This window comes from Rissa tridactyla, chromosome 2 (genome assembly GCF_028500815.1).
Source record: "Rissa tridactyla isolate bRisTri1 chromosome 2, bRisTri1.patW.cur.20221130, whole genome shotgun sequence".
In the NCBI taxonomy this organism is placed as follows: domain Eukaryota; kingdom Metazoa; phylum Chordata; class Aves; order Charadriiformes; family Laridae; genus Rissa; species Rissa tridactyla.
In genome coordinates this window covers 146,100,559-146,115,964 of record NC_071467.1, presented here as the reverse complement: position 1 = coordinate 146,115,964, position 15,406 = coordinate 146,100,559, and the positions used below count along the sequence as shown (strand labels likewise).

Genomic DNA, 15,406 nt, shown 5'->3' with positions numbered 1-15,406 from the left:
TTTTGGAGACATTCCCACGTCCCACTCCATAATTCCTAACTGGTTAATTGAAAAGGTTATTTCCAATAGTTAATGATTTGAAATGATTGACTCTAGAGCTGTGACATCTGTTTCCCACCAAAATTTTACGTAGGCAAATTACAAAGGAGAAAACTAAAACAAGAAGGGAGGAGAAAACCATAACACATCTCTTTTTACATCCAGATCTGCCTACTGCTTGACAAAACATTGTGACACCACTGCAAATTCCCATGGGAGCACTCCTAGTCTGACTTCCACATTTGCATCCGCAATTCACTTGCAAATGAAATCAAAATAATGACTGATCAAGTTAGTATTTATAGAAAATTTTCATAAACAGAGCTTGGGATAACAATCCTTCCACTTTGGGAAGTTCCCGTCATCACCCAAGAGTGGATTCTGTTAGTACGATATTCACCAAACTACTTACTGATGTATCGTGCACAATTTATAAGAATTATTTTAAAATACAAAGATAAAAAGATTACCGGCTTCCAAAGATTCCAAAATTTTTTATATTGTTATCAAAATAGAATAGAAACAAATTAAACTGTTTTTTTTTTTCTTTAATAAATGGCTATTTGATATGTGTCACCAAGAATAAGTCTTATCAGAAAGAGTTGTTTGTAAGGGAGGGTTTGGTTTATCTTTGTCTTGGGGAAAAAAATGATTGAAATTCAAACCCAAGAACGAGTGGGCGATATGGAAAAAAGTATGCCAGATCTATTTTTCAGATGCCTACATAGTACAAATACATCAGTCAAGATCACAGAATACAGTCATTGTTCATTGTTTCAGTACTCGACGTATCCCAAGGTGTTTCACAGTAACATTAAAGTAAGTATATACATTCCGAAACACAAAAACACAAAGACAGACATTAATACAGTGACAGCACAAAATGCTACACAAGCAGCAGTCTAAAGCAGCCTAAAACATGGAAAACATTTTTATGAATGTTTTTCAACGTAATTTATCTTGGTTTTTGTTACCTGTAACTTCACCAGATACTTAGTAACATAAGAATGAATACCAGTGCCCAAGGCATCATAAGCATGTGAAATTAATTTATTTCACACAGTGCAGAATCTGACTCAACACATTGCAAAGCCAAACCCTACAATTATGCTGTGCCAGTATCAAAATGCAGCCCTCCACTCTTCTCGCTAATATCACTAACAATCTGATAAGCATATCAGAGACAGATCCTAAGAGAAATTCATTATGGAAGTGTAAGGGCTTAAAGCATGAGTGTCCTGATGTAACAGATCTTTGTCTTAATGTGGCTGACTCAACTGAAGGTATTCATGTTAGAAGTTAACCAGTTATTTGAAAATTAGGGAAGGCACAGAAATTACCTTATTTGATGGAATATGGGGTATTTTTAAAATATGTTCTGTCGAAACAGGCATTTTTTTCCTCTAACTTTTACAGCTTGAAGCAATGAAGCTGTCAGCAGAAAACTGAGTAAAAGTTATCTAATGGAAGCATTAAAGTTCTTTAACTCAGCACTAGAGAATCTAATATTTTCTAAGGGGCTGGCATTGAGCTATATAGCTTTCACTTGCAGATTCAAGTTCAAATATGAACGTGAATAAAAACTAGCAGAGTTTTGACCATACAGCTTTTGCTCACATGCCATTTGACTACGTATGATTAGTTTGGGATGCCCATCCAGTATTTACTGTAAATGTCAGTATTACAAAACTGACTACAACCAGTAATGATTTTGATATTGAAGAAAAGAGGCACCACAGAATGAAAAGAGATATGGGACTAGCCACCACCCAGGTCCAAGGTGGTTCATCTAGAAGCTGCATCTTCCAAAGATGCTTATGCAGACAGCATCCAATACATGTCAACATGTATTATTCTTCCTTAGCGTTTATACTTGGTTATAAATATGATTAAATAAGAAATTACTCAGAAGCAAGAAACTGCTGTTGATTTCCATAGTGGGCTGTGAATGACATGGTACTTAACAGACCCTACTGAAGCCAATACCGGTGGCTTTAGAAGTGTCCCAATATTATTTAAAAGAGTTCAAGAAGAAAAGAGAGAGAGAGAAAAAAAGTTTTATTTACTAAACATGAGAGCACCCACAGCACTGGCAACAGTGTCACTTGGCACTACTTATAAGCACTGTAACACTCTGTTTTCACCTGTAAATGTGAGTGGTTAAAAACAAACAAATAAGAGATATGAAGATTAAAGATTCAAAAATCAAAAAAGTAGAAATGTGGTATTTCACTTTATAGTTTGGCTGCTACTTAATGACTTGATAACTTATGCCTGCAAAGATACCAGAAACGTACTGCAGTTTGCTGTAACAGGATGCCAATTGCATAATTCTGTAGTTATCTGGGTTATCCACGGAGAGACACAGGCTCTCCTGGGAAGCACCAGTACCATTTCCAATAGCTGAGATACTAAAAAAGTCTGACTGATGGATGGCAACAACATTTGGCTGATAACTTATGCATGACAACAGGAAAAATTCAAAGTAAACTGTCAAAACAAGCCTGCCGTCCCCCACTGGTCTTGTTCACCTGCAGATTTTGCACTTAGTGAATTAGAAGTTTAAATACTGACCAAATTAAAAATACAACTTTGTCTATTTGTTTTTAAGTACAATTTGAGTATCTCATCTGATTCCAATAATGATTTCCAGTAGACTGAGTTATAAGGGAAAAAACAATTGAGAAAGATAGAGGTAGAAAGAATAAGCATACACTAGAGAGGTGTGTTATATGGATTTGTTAGAAATTAATTTCTCAAACTTTTAGAAGGCCTTCTAAGTGTGTCCTATTATTCCATCAAAAAGGATAAGTACTGTAGCAGAGTTTCATGGATGCACTGAACTCGGGGCTGTTTGTTTTCATGTGCTGGATCTGCTAACAGTTCGATACCTGTCTTCCTTAATTCTAGAACAGCTGCTTTGTTAATCTGAGGTAATAATGCTAATGATGCCAGTGGCAGGATAAACACAGGTAATGTCGATATACACTTACCGATTTCTGCTTCTGCTTAGCTACAGCAGCATGGAAAAGAAACAAAGAACAACAAAGCATGCATGTTATTGGCTTGTCAAAGGACGCAGACACTTAACAGGACTAGAAATGCGACGCAGTGCAGGTGAGCAGGTGGACAGATGGGAGCTTGGAAGTTGGTGTTACCTTCTTAAAGAAGGGCATTCTTTTCTCTTTGGAGTGGGGTGATGTTACACTGTTTGCACTGGGTTTGGGGGAGCGATGGTTTGCTGGAATATCATTTTCTTCTGCATCTAAGCCAGTGGCATCTATGTCTATAGCTATATACAGACAAACAATTCAGAATTATCAGATGACAGGGAAAGTAAAGATAGGTTAAAAAGGAAATAATAGGTAAAGAAAAATAAAACTGTCCAGAGTAATAAATAAATAAAAACTAAAAAATCAACCATGAGTACAAAACACAACAGAACAAAGGGAAAAATTTAAAGGTGCAGTACATTAGGATTAGAAGACAGAAGGCAATCTGTAACCGCTACTATTACATTTTCCTCTGATACCCTTTTACAAAGCTACATCAGACATACACAGAGTTACTCTTACAAAACGGTCAAGTTCGTTCTTGTTACACCAGTGTAAATCCAAACTAGTTCACTGGAGTAGGTAAAACTTTCACCAATGTAAACAACAGAACTTGCCCAACAACATTTGAATTGTTTTATAGGAATGAACGCTAATTCAAAATGGGTATCAACAAATGAAATTTGAGATGTCACTAGCACGTCTATAGGAAAGTAAGAAACAGAAGAGTAATCACTTTTGAAGACAAAAATCAGCCTGATATTGGTACAATAACATCTACATTTACCTCAGGGTGGACTATACTTGGCATTTTTAACCATTTTAACTAAAAAAGCACAGTAGTCGTTAGATACATTTACTAGAAATAATAAAAACAAACCTACTAATAGTGAAAACTAAAAAGAATGGGCAGCAGAAGAGAGGAAATTGACCCCAGCTTGTCTCAGAGACCTGGATCCCGTTGTAAAGAGTGAAGGCGTTGGCAAAATGGAAGTGAATACAATAAACCAGCGCTGATCAACCTCTACCCCAAAAGAATATACAGCACGCAATGGTCATACCATAAATGTAAAATATTTACCCTTTTTAGCAAGTGAGTAACAATAGTTTAAGCAAAAATCATCATGAACTCAGAAACAAATATACTTTCAAAATGCAAAGCCACGTTATCCTGAATGCTGAATCCAACAGATACCTGCTAACTATATCCAAAACAAACCAAACCAAAACCCAACAACAAAGAAGCAGCTTTCTTGTTTACAATGCTCAACCCTGATCTTAAGTAATGTATTAAATTATTCTTCAGAAAGCAAGTACATACACAAAAGCAATCCACCAACATGCTGTACAACATCACCCTTGTGTGTGTGAAGACCTTACCCACCTCTTGACACACACTGGTAACACACACTTATCTTGCCGTGCCGTCACGTCGAACTGGATCTAACTCTAAATAGATCTGCAAGCAGTATCATTTGCATTGACTTTATCCAAACCCATAATTAATCATTGCAAACTATTATGAAACCACCTTAGTGACCTGCTTTCAGCTGCTTGATGAGTGGGACATCAACTAACACAGTGGCATGTGCTATTAAATTATGCAACAAATAAATATTTCTGTCAAGCCTACACACAGCTACTGATTTAAGAAACACTTGGGACAGCGATCTCTTCCTGTTTGAGTAAAATATATTTTCCCATTTGAATTATCCACAGATCTAATGCCATGATGCCTGACAATCCTTGAGTTACAGAACTGTGCCTTTGAGCCTGCCCTTGCCAGGAAAGGCTGTGAGTAGATCCGCAGCCTGTTTCTATACTTCTGCTCCTAAAAACAGCCACAGAAATCACGTAACATTTTCTTCTAGCAACACTGTTCCTTCATCCTCTTCATAAGTATAAAAAGAACATATTATCTTTCCTTGAATACAGGCCAGCGCAGATGCTATAAATCACTCATAATAAGGCATATTAAAACTCCTTCGGTTCTATGTTCAACTAAAATCACCAGTAAAAAAAAGTCAGGGTTGTTAGGTTTTTCCTGTAAAAAAGAAATGCAGCATTTCATCAGCTAGATATCAATATCTCCTTTTTCATTCTCAGTCTTCACATTATATTGACATCTTCTGTGCTAGTTTTTATTGTTAATAATATTTAGTTCATTGGGTTTTTTCAAAGTAATTTTTACCGTTATTATCATCCTGCTTGGTGGCCCAAAAGGACTGTATGGGTTGATTAATCTATCAATATAATATTGACTATTATGATGGCTATGAGCCTCCTTTTCCTTTGTTTTTCACTGGTTCATCATCTTGTTGGTTTTTTTTTATTTTTTTTATTTTTGTGGCACTAGCTTATATTGCAAAATAAAATACCCAACTCAAAGTCAAAAAATCAAGTGAACTTATTCACTTACAATCTCTTCAACTCATTAAATAATTTATGTGTTTGTCATTTATTATGCTTTCAAAAAGAGAAGGCCTGGGAATAACAATTGACCTGTATTTCAAAGTTACTTGGGTTCTTGTGTTAGTCACAAACTATGCCTCTTTCACCCTTCTTGGGATGTCTTTAAGCAAAAAAAATACTGCAGACCCAAAATCTGAAGATCACAGAATAAGGTAATGTGCCCTACTCATAAATGTTCTCCAAATCTTCAATGTAACTAAATAAATTTAAACAGATTTTCTTCTTTCTCCAGAAAAACAGGTTTCTGAAAACTACTGTCTGAAGAAATGACTCAATGCATTGAAAATTACAGCACTGCTAGCAATCAGTCAGTTGGTACCCAAAGTATGCTGCCCATTCTCTTACTTCTAAATTCTGTGCAATATTCTGAAAATTTCATATGTTGTGCTGTCCAAGTGCTTTTGGGATACAAAAAAATATTACGGCATTTCAGATGCTCTAACTATAAAATTACAACATAGGTCCACGGACAGTTTCTACTGCAAAAATGCAGCCTTAACAGTAAAGATGTTAGTTTAAAGCCATGGTAAAATAAACGATTAAGGTGTGTTCTAAAGACTTGTGATGGACACATATTAGTAAACTAAAAATATACCTTCCAATAAAAAAGGGAGGAAGGGAGCTTAAGTGGAATTTTGATAAACAAACTGCAATTGCAATAAAGTTGGTTCTTACAAACAAATTCATGGTTTCAAGAGAAAGACAGATATATTTTTCAATTAATTTAATCAAATTAAGCTACACCATAACTCGATTGAGTTCCTCTGTCTCTCTCTTAACGTCCATGTAAACGCTTCAAAATTTTCAGGACCATTTTAAGGTGCCTGTTCTGTGAACCAGGCTCCATATAAACTAATATGATTAGAAAATACATGTCTTTGCCTCAGTACACAAGGCACTAGCAACATTCATTAATATTTTCTGATTTCAGGTATTCAAAATGTACTTTTTCTCTCTCAGGAGAAGATAAAACATCCAGCAATGCAGCAGCTGAATTTAGTAGGGTTTTTTTTTCCTGTTTTTTTTTGGGGGGGGGGGGGGGGGGGGCGGGGGATTTAATCTGATATGCTTTTTTCAAGGAGCTAGTGACACTTTCGTCCACCAACTTGCCATGTGTTTGCTTCATACCTCTTCAATCCAACCTAACTGAAGTTATATCTGTCTGTGGATGCTCTAAATACAAAACAGTATTTGTCAAAAATTTGTCACAAAAGGCAAAAAATATCCAGTATGCTAGAATTATGTGAAGTGCATCCTCATTATCGGAACTGTGAAACTAAAAGTTCCTGTTATTATAAAATAATGCCGTTCTTGCTGCCACTGCAGAAGCCTCTTGGGAATTTTTATTCTTATTGCTGCATTTTCTCCTGTACCAGAAGGTATTTCTTGTCCAGCAAGAGTGCTCGGACCAGACCAAACCTCTAATTATCCTACTGCAACGCAGTCTCATCATTTTATTGTGCCTTTGCTATAAAACACCATGGTAAAAGCAAAGAGGGAATTTTGTGGATTCTTAACAGCCCTATCATTGCCTGAACTCGCTGGCATTGACTCCACTACTTCAAACCTACCTGAACCGGCCTTACAGGGCAATGCAACAACCTGGCTTTATACGTATGAAGCACAGGGAATAAGATAAAAAATACTAATTGTATACAAATTTTAACAGATTAGGTGTATGAGTCTGTAAACCGAAGGGTTCATGACCTACTCACCAGATGATGGAGGCGTCGATTTTCTGGAACTAGGAACGATGTCACCCAAACTGGATGAAGAGTTTCCTCCTGATTTACTGGAGTAAAGCAACAAATTAGTTTGAAGTTTCATAGCTTGCTTGGTATTTTTTCTAGCTTATTTATTACCTGCCTTCTAAATGAGTTGCTAGCTGAAAGACAAACAGTATTTCTGGCAGTGGTATAAAATATACGTCTTGCACAAAATGTGTGTACATTTTGAGGAACTGCAAACATCAGTCACGCTCCTTGTTCTGCTGTGCGACTTCATTCTGCTACATGTGCTGTCACTACCTCATGATCTTAATGCAACCCAATCATTAATATGGCTACTGATATATAATTATTAATACTCTACTAATTCTTAAGACAGTGAGCATATCTCTTTCCTTTAACAGAAGAGTTATTGATAGCTCCCTAATGAAAATGATAGTGTGTTTGCCTAACATCTTTTCAATTTAATTAAAGTACAAATTCTTTTGTTGTCTCAGTACAAGGTAGCCCTTAAGAAAAAAAAAACAAAGTCTCTCAAATGAAGACAAAGCAGTCTAGCATTTTGTCAAGTTCTGCTTTGTGAAAACCTATCCAAATTTTGAAAACAAAACAATATTTTTAGTCATTTTATTTCAGTCACCATAACGAGAAAATCACTGAGAAGAATGTAAGAAAGGCTACTTCACTCTTCAAATAATTCATGTGATAGTACTAGTTTCCACTTTCTCCATCTTAAAATATTAATAAGCACAAAGTAAATGCATTTGTGGTGCAGGACAGTTATCTCCAGCGAGAAGTTCTGGAGAATGGAATCCTTTACAATTTGGAAAGGGACCGAATCACTGGGTCAGATTTGGCTCTATCAATCAGAAGTGTCGCGAGAAGAATAAGGAACCTGACGTCCTCCTGCTGAGGACAGCACGCTCACAGGGAAGGCACTGCACAGCTGGCGAATGCAGCTGAGCACTGCAGCGCCCTGCTCTCCTCCTAGCGCAGACACGCTCTTCAAACGCTGCTGCCCTTCCTACTGAAGCAGGAAAGCCTTTCTGGCTTCCCAAATGCTTCCCAGCTGTTTTCTCAACTCCAGGTCTATCCCGCTCAGACATAATGGAAATATTTGTTTCCTGCATAGCCAAAGGAAGTTAAGTGGCTCTTCCTTCCCCATGTGTTTACTGGAAAACTACTTTATTAAGAGTTCTACAGTAAAGATGACATTATCACCATCTTGCAGTATTGTTCAACACATTTAGATACCGAATCTTTATTTTTATGTAATGATGGCTGCAGTCAGTGACAACAAATGACTTGACATGAAACTTCCATCATAAAATGCAGTATTCTTAAAAGCTGTATTTGTAGGTAATGAATTTACAAGATCGAAACACTTTTTTCCTGAGCTAACTAATAGGCACTGGCTTCAGCTTAAAAATAAATTCACCTTAACATCTTCTGTAACTTCTAAAATCAGCTTTAAAAGTGTTTAGAAATAGTAAGATGAAAACCTAACAAATGTTAAAGAATTTACGGAGATCGATTTGTAGGTCAAAAATTGTGCTTGCAGTAGTAAATTTACTAACTGCAACGTATATTTGCAAATATTTTATGAAAATAAAATGGAATAATAGCCATTGTAGGCCACCACAGACCATCAATTTAAATATTTCTCTCTCAAATGGCAATGACATTAACTATGTAAATAAACATCGCGTCCTTCATGGTTTCAAAATGTTTGTAGCTGCCAACTACAATAATTAAACAGAACTATAGCAGACACAGCATTAACTTCCAAGTTGTGTCACAGTCAACGCTACTATTTTTAATGGTTTGTTGTTATTACCTGGAGTAGAATTTTCCTTGTTTTGCCTTTTGTTCATGCTGCAGCCTCATGTTTTCTAGTTTGACTGGGCTTGGTATGAATCCTATTTCACAGCCTTCTTTTACCAATCGTCCTATCCACCAGTCATTATTAAATTTCTACAAATTAAAAAAAAAGAGAAAAAGTCATGTACTAAGAAATTACTATATTTGGGATTATTTTGTTATTATTTTTGATTTGCAGCTAAGCCATTTTATGTAATTCTTCCCTGCAGTTCATCACTGTGTACTATGTTATTATGGTAATGAAGAATTGTGGTAATATTCAGAAATACATTAAAATAATTATACCTTGCAAATTATTAAAATGCTACAGTACTTCAGCAGAAACCTTCCTTCATAGACTTCATGATTCTCCCCAGCTGTTATTTCCATCCATTTCATCATCTTTAGTTTTCAGTGCTTCACAGTCTTTTCCCCTCATACATGAGAGCTGCTTTTGTTCTTCCTTGATGTTTCTCCTTGGTGGGAAACTGAGATTTCTTCTGATCTGCTCCTACCCACTGCAACATTTTTTACAGCTCTGCAATAATCTACTTTTCTTATTCCATTATATTCAGTTCTCTATTTTAAATAAAAAATACTACTTCTCAAACTCTCCCGCTTCTCTGAACTCACTAAAATCTTCTGATATATGACTACGTTCCGCTGCTTACATATGCTCTACTGCATACGGCTCATGTGATCTGCATCTTAAACATACTATGGCAGATCCACAAGGAATGGATATCTTTGGACAACTAAAAAAATGTACAATTATACAAATGCAGAAAATACTCCAATTAACTGAATTTCTGCTATATGAAATATGAGATAATGAATACTCTAACTTAATAGTATTTATTCATACACACACAGGGGGTTTTGTTTGTTTATTTTGCAGAGGTCTGTAGAGCAGAACTATTTGCTTTTTCCTTTATTCACCTTTTTTGGATGAGAATAGGTCACTGTTACGTATGGCCCCACATGCAATACTCCAGGAGTTCCACGGGAATAACTACTGTCAAATATGAATTTTGGATAATTTGGATTATTCATGAAACTGAAAACGTCTGAATGGAAAGAGAAGTTGCCTTCTTGAACCTGAAGCTATGAATGTTGATATTATAGCGCACTTTTAATTATTTAACAAGTAGTTTTAACAAGTGTACAGTTATGAGTAAAACATGTAAAATGTGTGGGCTCCCATAAAAAGGAATTAATTTCAGTGAGAGTACAATGCTGGTGGATCAATGATACACAACCTAAATTGTAGTATTATCTTTCATTTTGGCTACTATAGACATGTTGCTATGCTTGAAACCAACTTTAAGATATTTAGCTAACAAAAAATAAAGATTAAAATAAAGTCACTTCTAAGCTTATAAAATATAACAGGATCTATAACATTCATCCAATGGGATGCCTTTATGAGTAAAAATACCAACATTTAATAGGGAGCTAATCTGGAATAGTAGTTTCTCAAAGCTGTATTAAACTGAAATACATTATTAAAATCATAGCCTTTCACTGCAAAATGCTAACTAAAGATATGCACCTGCATTTAAATATGTTGTAGGATAATACAGGTGGAGGAAGACTGTAGCAATTGGGTCAATGGAGATTGTCATTATATGGATCTGCTCTATGGTATATATGAAGTCTGCATTAACTTGATAAAAGGAAGAGATAGATAATTAAAAAGCACCATTAAATTAAAATCTGAACAGACACTACTTTTTTATGCTGCCCTACAGTACAACAGACTACTATGCAACACCATTAATTTTATTATAATTGATAGAAAAGACAAATCCATAGGAATTCTTTCTTCATACAAAAATAAATAACAAAAGATAAGCACGTGGAATTCATTCCTGCAAAGTCTCAAATGCTGTATCAGTATATGAAAGGGAGGATGAGATACTTTTATAAGTAAATAAACCCACACATAATACTTTCTAACTTTAAAAAGCAATAGCGGAAATCTTGGTAGCGAGGTGTCCAGCTCTCGAGGTGCTGGCTGGGGTGAGTGACTCTCTGTAATTCACCTGTGCTTGGAATGCCAAGGGAAACACAAATAAGAATTAAATGCAAAGCAGAATTACGGCCATGCATTAAAGCCTCAAAAGATTCAGGAGTGACTATAATGCGGCGCATATTTCTTCGTGCAGGAAGGAACACTTCATTTTTACGTGTACTGAGTTTTAATGAACGTAACCTAATCATGAAAACAAATTTCCCTCACACTCATTCACTGCAATACTTTTCACCATTGCCCATGCAGATTTTGAACTAAGGTTTTCCTCACTTAAGCCCTCTCAGAAGCACAAATTGGAGAACACTCCTCACAGAGACAGCATTGATCCAATAAGGCATTACGATGCAGGCAAAAGTTATTGGAGATTAACTTAGATTTCTTTATGTCTAGCAACCAGTTAGGTATAAAATATAAAAACAATAATGCATTTTATAGTCAAATATGGTTTCCTTTACTTTTCATCTGCATAAATAAAGTTTGGACATTTCAGTTCTCCCAGTATTAACTACAGGGAGCCCCAAAGTTACTGAAGGAGCGATATCCAGTGGGATACAGAGCCCTGGAGAGTGAGCAGGGCATAGCCATGGAAGATGGAGGGGAAGGACGCAGCTGTGCAATGAAGGGCCGATGTTCGGGGCACCCTCCTGAAGAGGTTCAATGCTCCCAGACGCCACAGGCACTGCCAAAGTCAGGACCAGAGAGTCCAAGTTCAAGTCTGACTCCTTGCGGGTCCCCTCCCACCTCTGCATCCCAGCAGTGAACCTGGCCCAGATGCAGGGTCCCTTCCACAACCCAGCTCTGCCCTAGCTCCACTAGAGGGTCAACTTTCTTTTACTGCTGAGAGAGAAAACCGGGTGTTTTTAAAGGCAATCAGTGCAGGCTGCCTGCTCCATTCCACTTGAAGCTGCAAGAACATTTTCATCTATTTTTCCATTCCTCAGTGCTACACGCAACCATGGACAATATAACAACTCAGCTGAGCTAAGCTTCCTTTCAAGGCACTTCTGGAAATCCAGAAAAGTTCAGGAAACTTTTTCTTCCTCATTTTCTCCTATGCATATTTACATCTGAGTCTAAGCTATGCTGTGAGGAAAAAAGCGTGAATTGTAACAGAAAATCTGCTAACACTGTGTTTCTGGTTCATATGGAAACAGGGGAAAGCCTTGATGTGAAGTCTGAGATTACCAGATCATTTGAAATGCGGATGGAATAGATGACTATACAAAATCATTTAATCTAACCAATCTGAGCCGTATTTTCCAGTGCTCACAGACTCACCGGAGAATGCCGATGGTTTTCTTTTGCCAGGACTCTGTGCCTGCTCATCTCTACTTTTGTCACAAAACAGAGCAGAGCAATTCTTTTGCGCTATCATCAGACAGAAAACGCATTTCCTTCACTATATACAGTTTGAATCCAAATTATCCCTTTTTTGTGTGTTTGATATATATGGAAAATGATGATCATTAGTCATCAGTACGAAGGCACTAGAAGTCCATTTCTTGTGTTTCCTTAGTCTCTGTCCACCTGTATTTCTACCTGTATATTAGGAATGTTTCTTGTTTCCGGCAAAGCACCTGCACTAGCAAAATCGTTGTGCATCATCAGTCATAACTACCGAGGGATTTTTCCATAATCTAAAATGGGGCAAAGATATAATTTCAAATGCACGGCTACGTAGCTTTCATCCTTAAGCTAACTTTCTAGTTCTTCTGCTATAAATTTCCATTTCCAGATGGACTGTTTTGTGGCAAAACACAATGGAATATGACCAGAAGCTGAAAAATATGGTAAAATGAGGGAATCATTCAGAAGAGAGCAGTGGGCTGCTAAGGAGGGTCTGTATGGGAAAGCTGCCAAGTTATTTGATTTGGACTATTTTGCAAGAAGCAGAGAAAGAAAATGACTTTAGGTGTTTGAAACTGTAAAAACTTAAAATTTTCAAAGCCAAACTGCAGGAAAAGAAAAACAGCGCTGCAAACACGAAGTGCCTTTTGTGACAGTTGCTATGTGCGTCTTGAAACATCACAACAGTTCTTCAGAATGTAACTGTTAACAAAATATTGTCTGTGACAGGGAAGTAACTTCAGTGAAAAAATGGAGAACTGAGGATTTTGAGGTTTATTGAGATTCAGTCACACAAATAAAAGAGAATCAACCCTTGGTTGCTGAATCACAATGAACCCTCAGAGTACTAGAATGGGAAAACCCACAAATATTATATTATTGAATATGCAGATGTAGATTTTTAAAGGTCTAAATAGAGGAGAATTAGAGAAGAAAAGCACTTGCTTTCCAAACTTCATTAATTTAAGGATTTTGTGCCATTGCTTTTATAAGAATAGTATTTCAAAGAACAGTCAGTTCCTTATGTTACCTTATTTATATAACATTTGTATAGTGCTTTGACAGCGTGAAGTGTTATCTTAACGTTAAGAAATAGTAGCACTATTACTCAAATGGACGCTTAAAGAGAGATTCAGTTACTCCTCTAGTTTAACTTACTTCTTTAACATGAAGAAAATCTTTAGCCTCGAATGAGATGGCCATGCCTGGGACTGGAACATCGTCATCGTGAGCTGCACTGTACCCAACATTTGTCCGAACTGCAAATGCAACAGGTTTTGTCTGCAAAACAAAAAAAACAGCATGAAGATTTCCCTCACAAAAACACGGACATATGTAGAAATGTATACACAGAGGATGATTTCTGTAAGTTATCTTTTTAAAATAATAAAAATTACAGAGAACTCTTAAAGCATCCCTGTAGAATATCAGTGTCGTGTTTACTTACCTCAGCTATTTAATATCAACACATTTGACAGAATATAAGGCTTTTTCTAGCTACCTGTGCTCTGAATTCATTTGGGATAAATCAAATCAGCAATTAGAAACCATAAACTAGTTGGCAATCCATATACTATGCTCAGCTTGCAGTTCTGCTGCTGTGCTTGCCCAGAGCTACACATGAGCAAGTGCCAGCCCCCATGTAGTCTCCAAGGAAATCACAAATGAAGAGGAGCGGTGTCAGCAGCTGCCAGTGACCCCTAAGCCAGACATCTCAGTGCGGAGCCATTCTGAGAGCACAGTAATGTGCCCTCAGATCGCCCGGTCATCACCAAATACCAGCCACAGACAGATGTGCTGGCTCCCATAATTCATACTATACTGCTAGTTGATACCAGTGAGTTACGTGATTTTCACAAGTTTTATGTTCAAGAAGCAGTTGCAGGAAGAGTCAGTGGCCCTGCTGGCCCCACAGCCACCCTCCAGCCTCCTGCACAGCTTCTCCTTCCAAACCCCACCAGTGATGAACACCTTTCTGCACAGGCAGTAAAAGCTGCCATCCAGCTCAGCCCAGCCTATTGCTATAAGAAGCCTTCCTCTTCTCAGAGGTGCAACCAGAATACCAGAGAACAACCTTTATTCTGGTTTATTCTACGTCAAACAACACCTTGAGCTTGCTCTCCCAACAGAGGATATCACACACTATCCACGGGACCTACTGTTGTCCTACCCCAGGCTAAACTTTTAGCTCATGCCAAAATCTTCCACACTGCTCTAGCCTGAAGTCCCTACACATTAGGACTGGGGAAATATTTTTAAAGACATGAACTGAGTCTCAGAGGTGCTCACAAGTTATTGAGGAAGGCATGACATAACTTTTCTTCTTAAAATATGCTAAAACTTTTACCAGAGAACAATTTTAGCTTTATTCGTTGGTATCCATCATCACTTTGGCTTGGCTAAAAATATGGTATTTTTCTGAGATGACAAGCAAAAAAAAAAAAAAATCTCATTTCCTATGTGAGGAATTGCTTCCATTTATTCTCAAAAAAGAGAATATGAAATGTATCCCCTACTTCATGACAGCAAACCCGAATACCAGAACCCAAAAATCATGCTATATTTTTCTGATTACCAAAAATGCCTGCCTGCTCCATCCAGGATTACTCTAACAACTTGCATAGTGCTAGAGGACAGAAATCTGCCACATTAAAATACATGATAAAATAACAAGGGAGATATATAAATAATTCTAAAGACAATATCATGCCACCTGGCCTGGAAAGGACAGTTGGAAATCAAGGGAGAGAAAGTTCCCTGTTGCTTAATTTAGGTCTAATGTGCTGTAAAAGCCACAGGGTTCCAATAAAGCAGAGTTTAAAACTCTTTAAATAGGCCTGTATTTGCATGAACTACCACAGTCAAACAATTTG

At 37.0% G+C, this 15,406-nt stretch overlaps 1 protein-coding gene across 4 annotated transcripts in view; it reads right to left on the bottom strand.

The window, feature by feature from the left end:
- CACNB2 (calcium voltage-gated channel auxiliary subunit beta 2) overlaps positions 1–15,406 on the bottom strand; it is a 258,923-nt gene that overhangs the window by 33,082 nt on the left and 210,435 nt on the right. For all 4 annotated transcript variants that reach the window (XM_054193186.1, XM_054193190.1, XM_054193187.1 and 1 more), the window contains 4 exons: positions 13,692–13,814; positions 9,129–9,265; positions 7,280–7,356; positions 3,198–3,331 (listed from right to left, as the gene is read on the bottom strand). In XM_054193186.1, the coding sequence (XP_054049161.1) occupies positions 3,198–3,331; positions 7,280–7,356; positions 9,129–9,265; positions 13,692–13,814 (471 nt within the window). The remainder of the gene's footprint in view (positions 1–3,197; positions 3,332–7,279; positions 7,357–9,128; positions 9,266–13,691; positions 13,815–15,406) is intronic.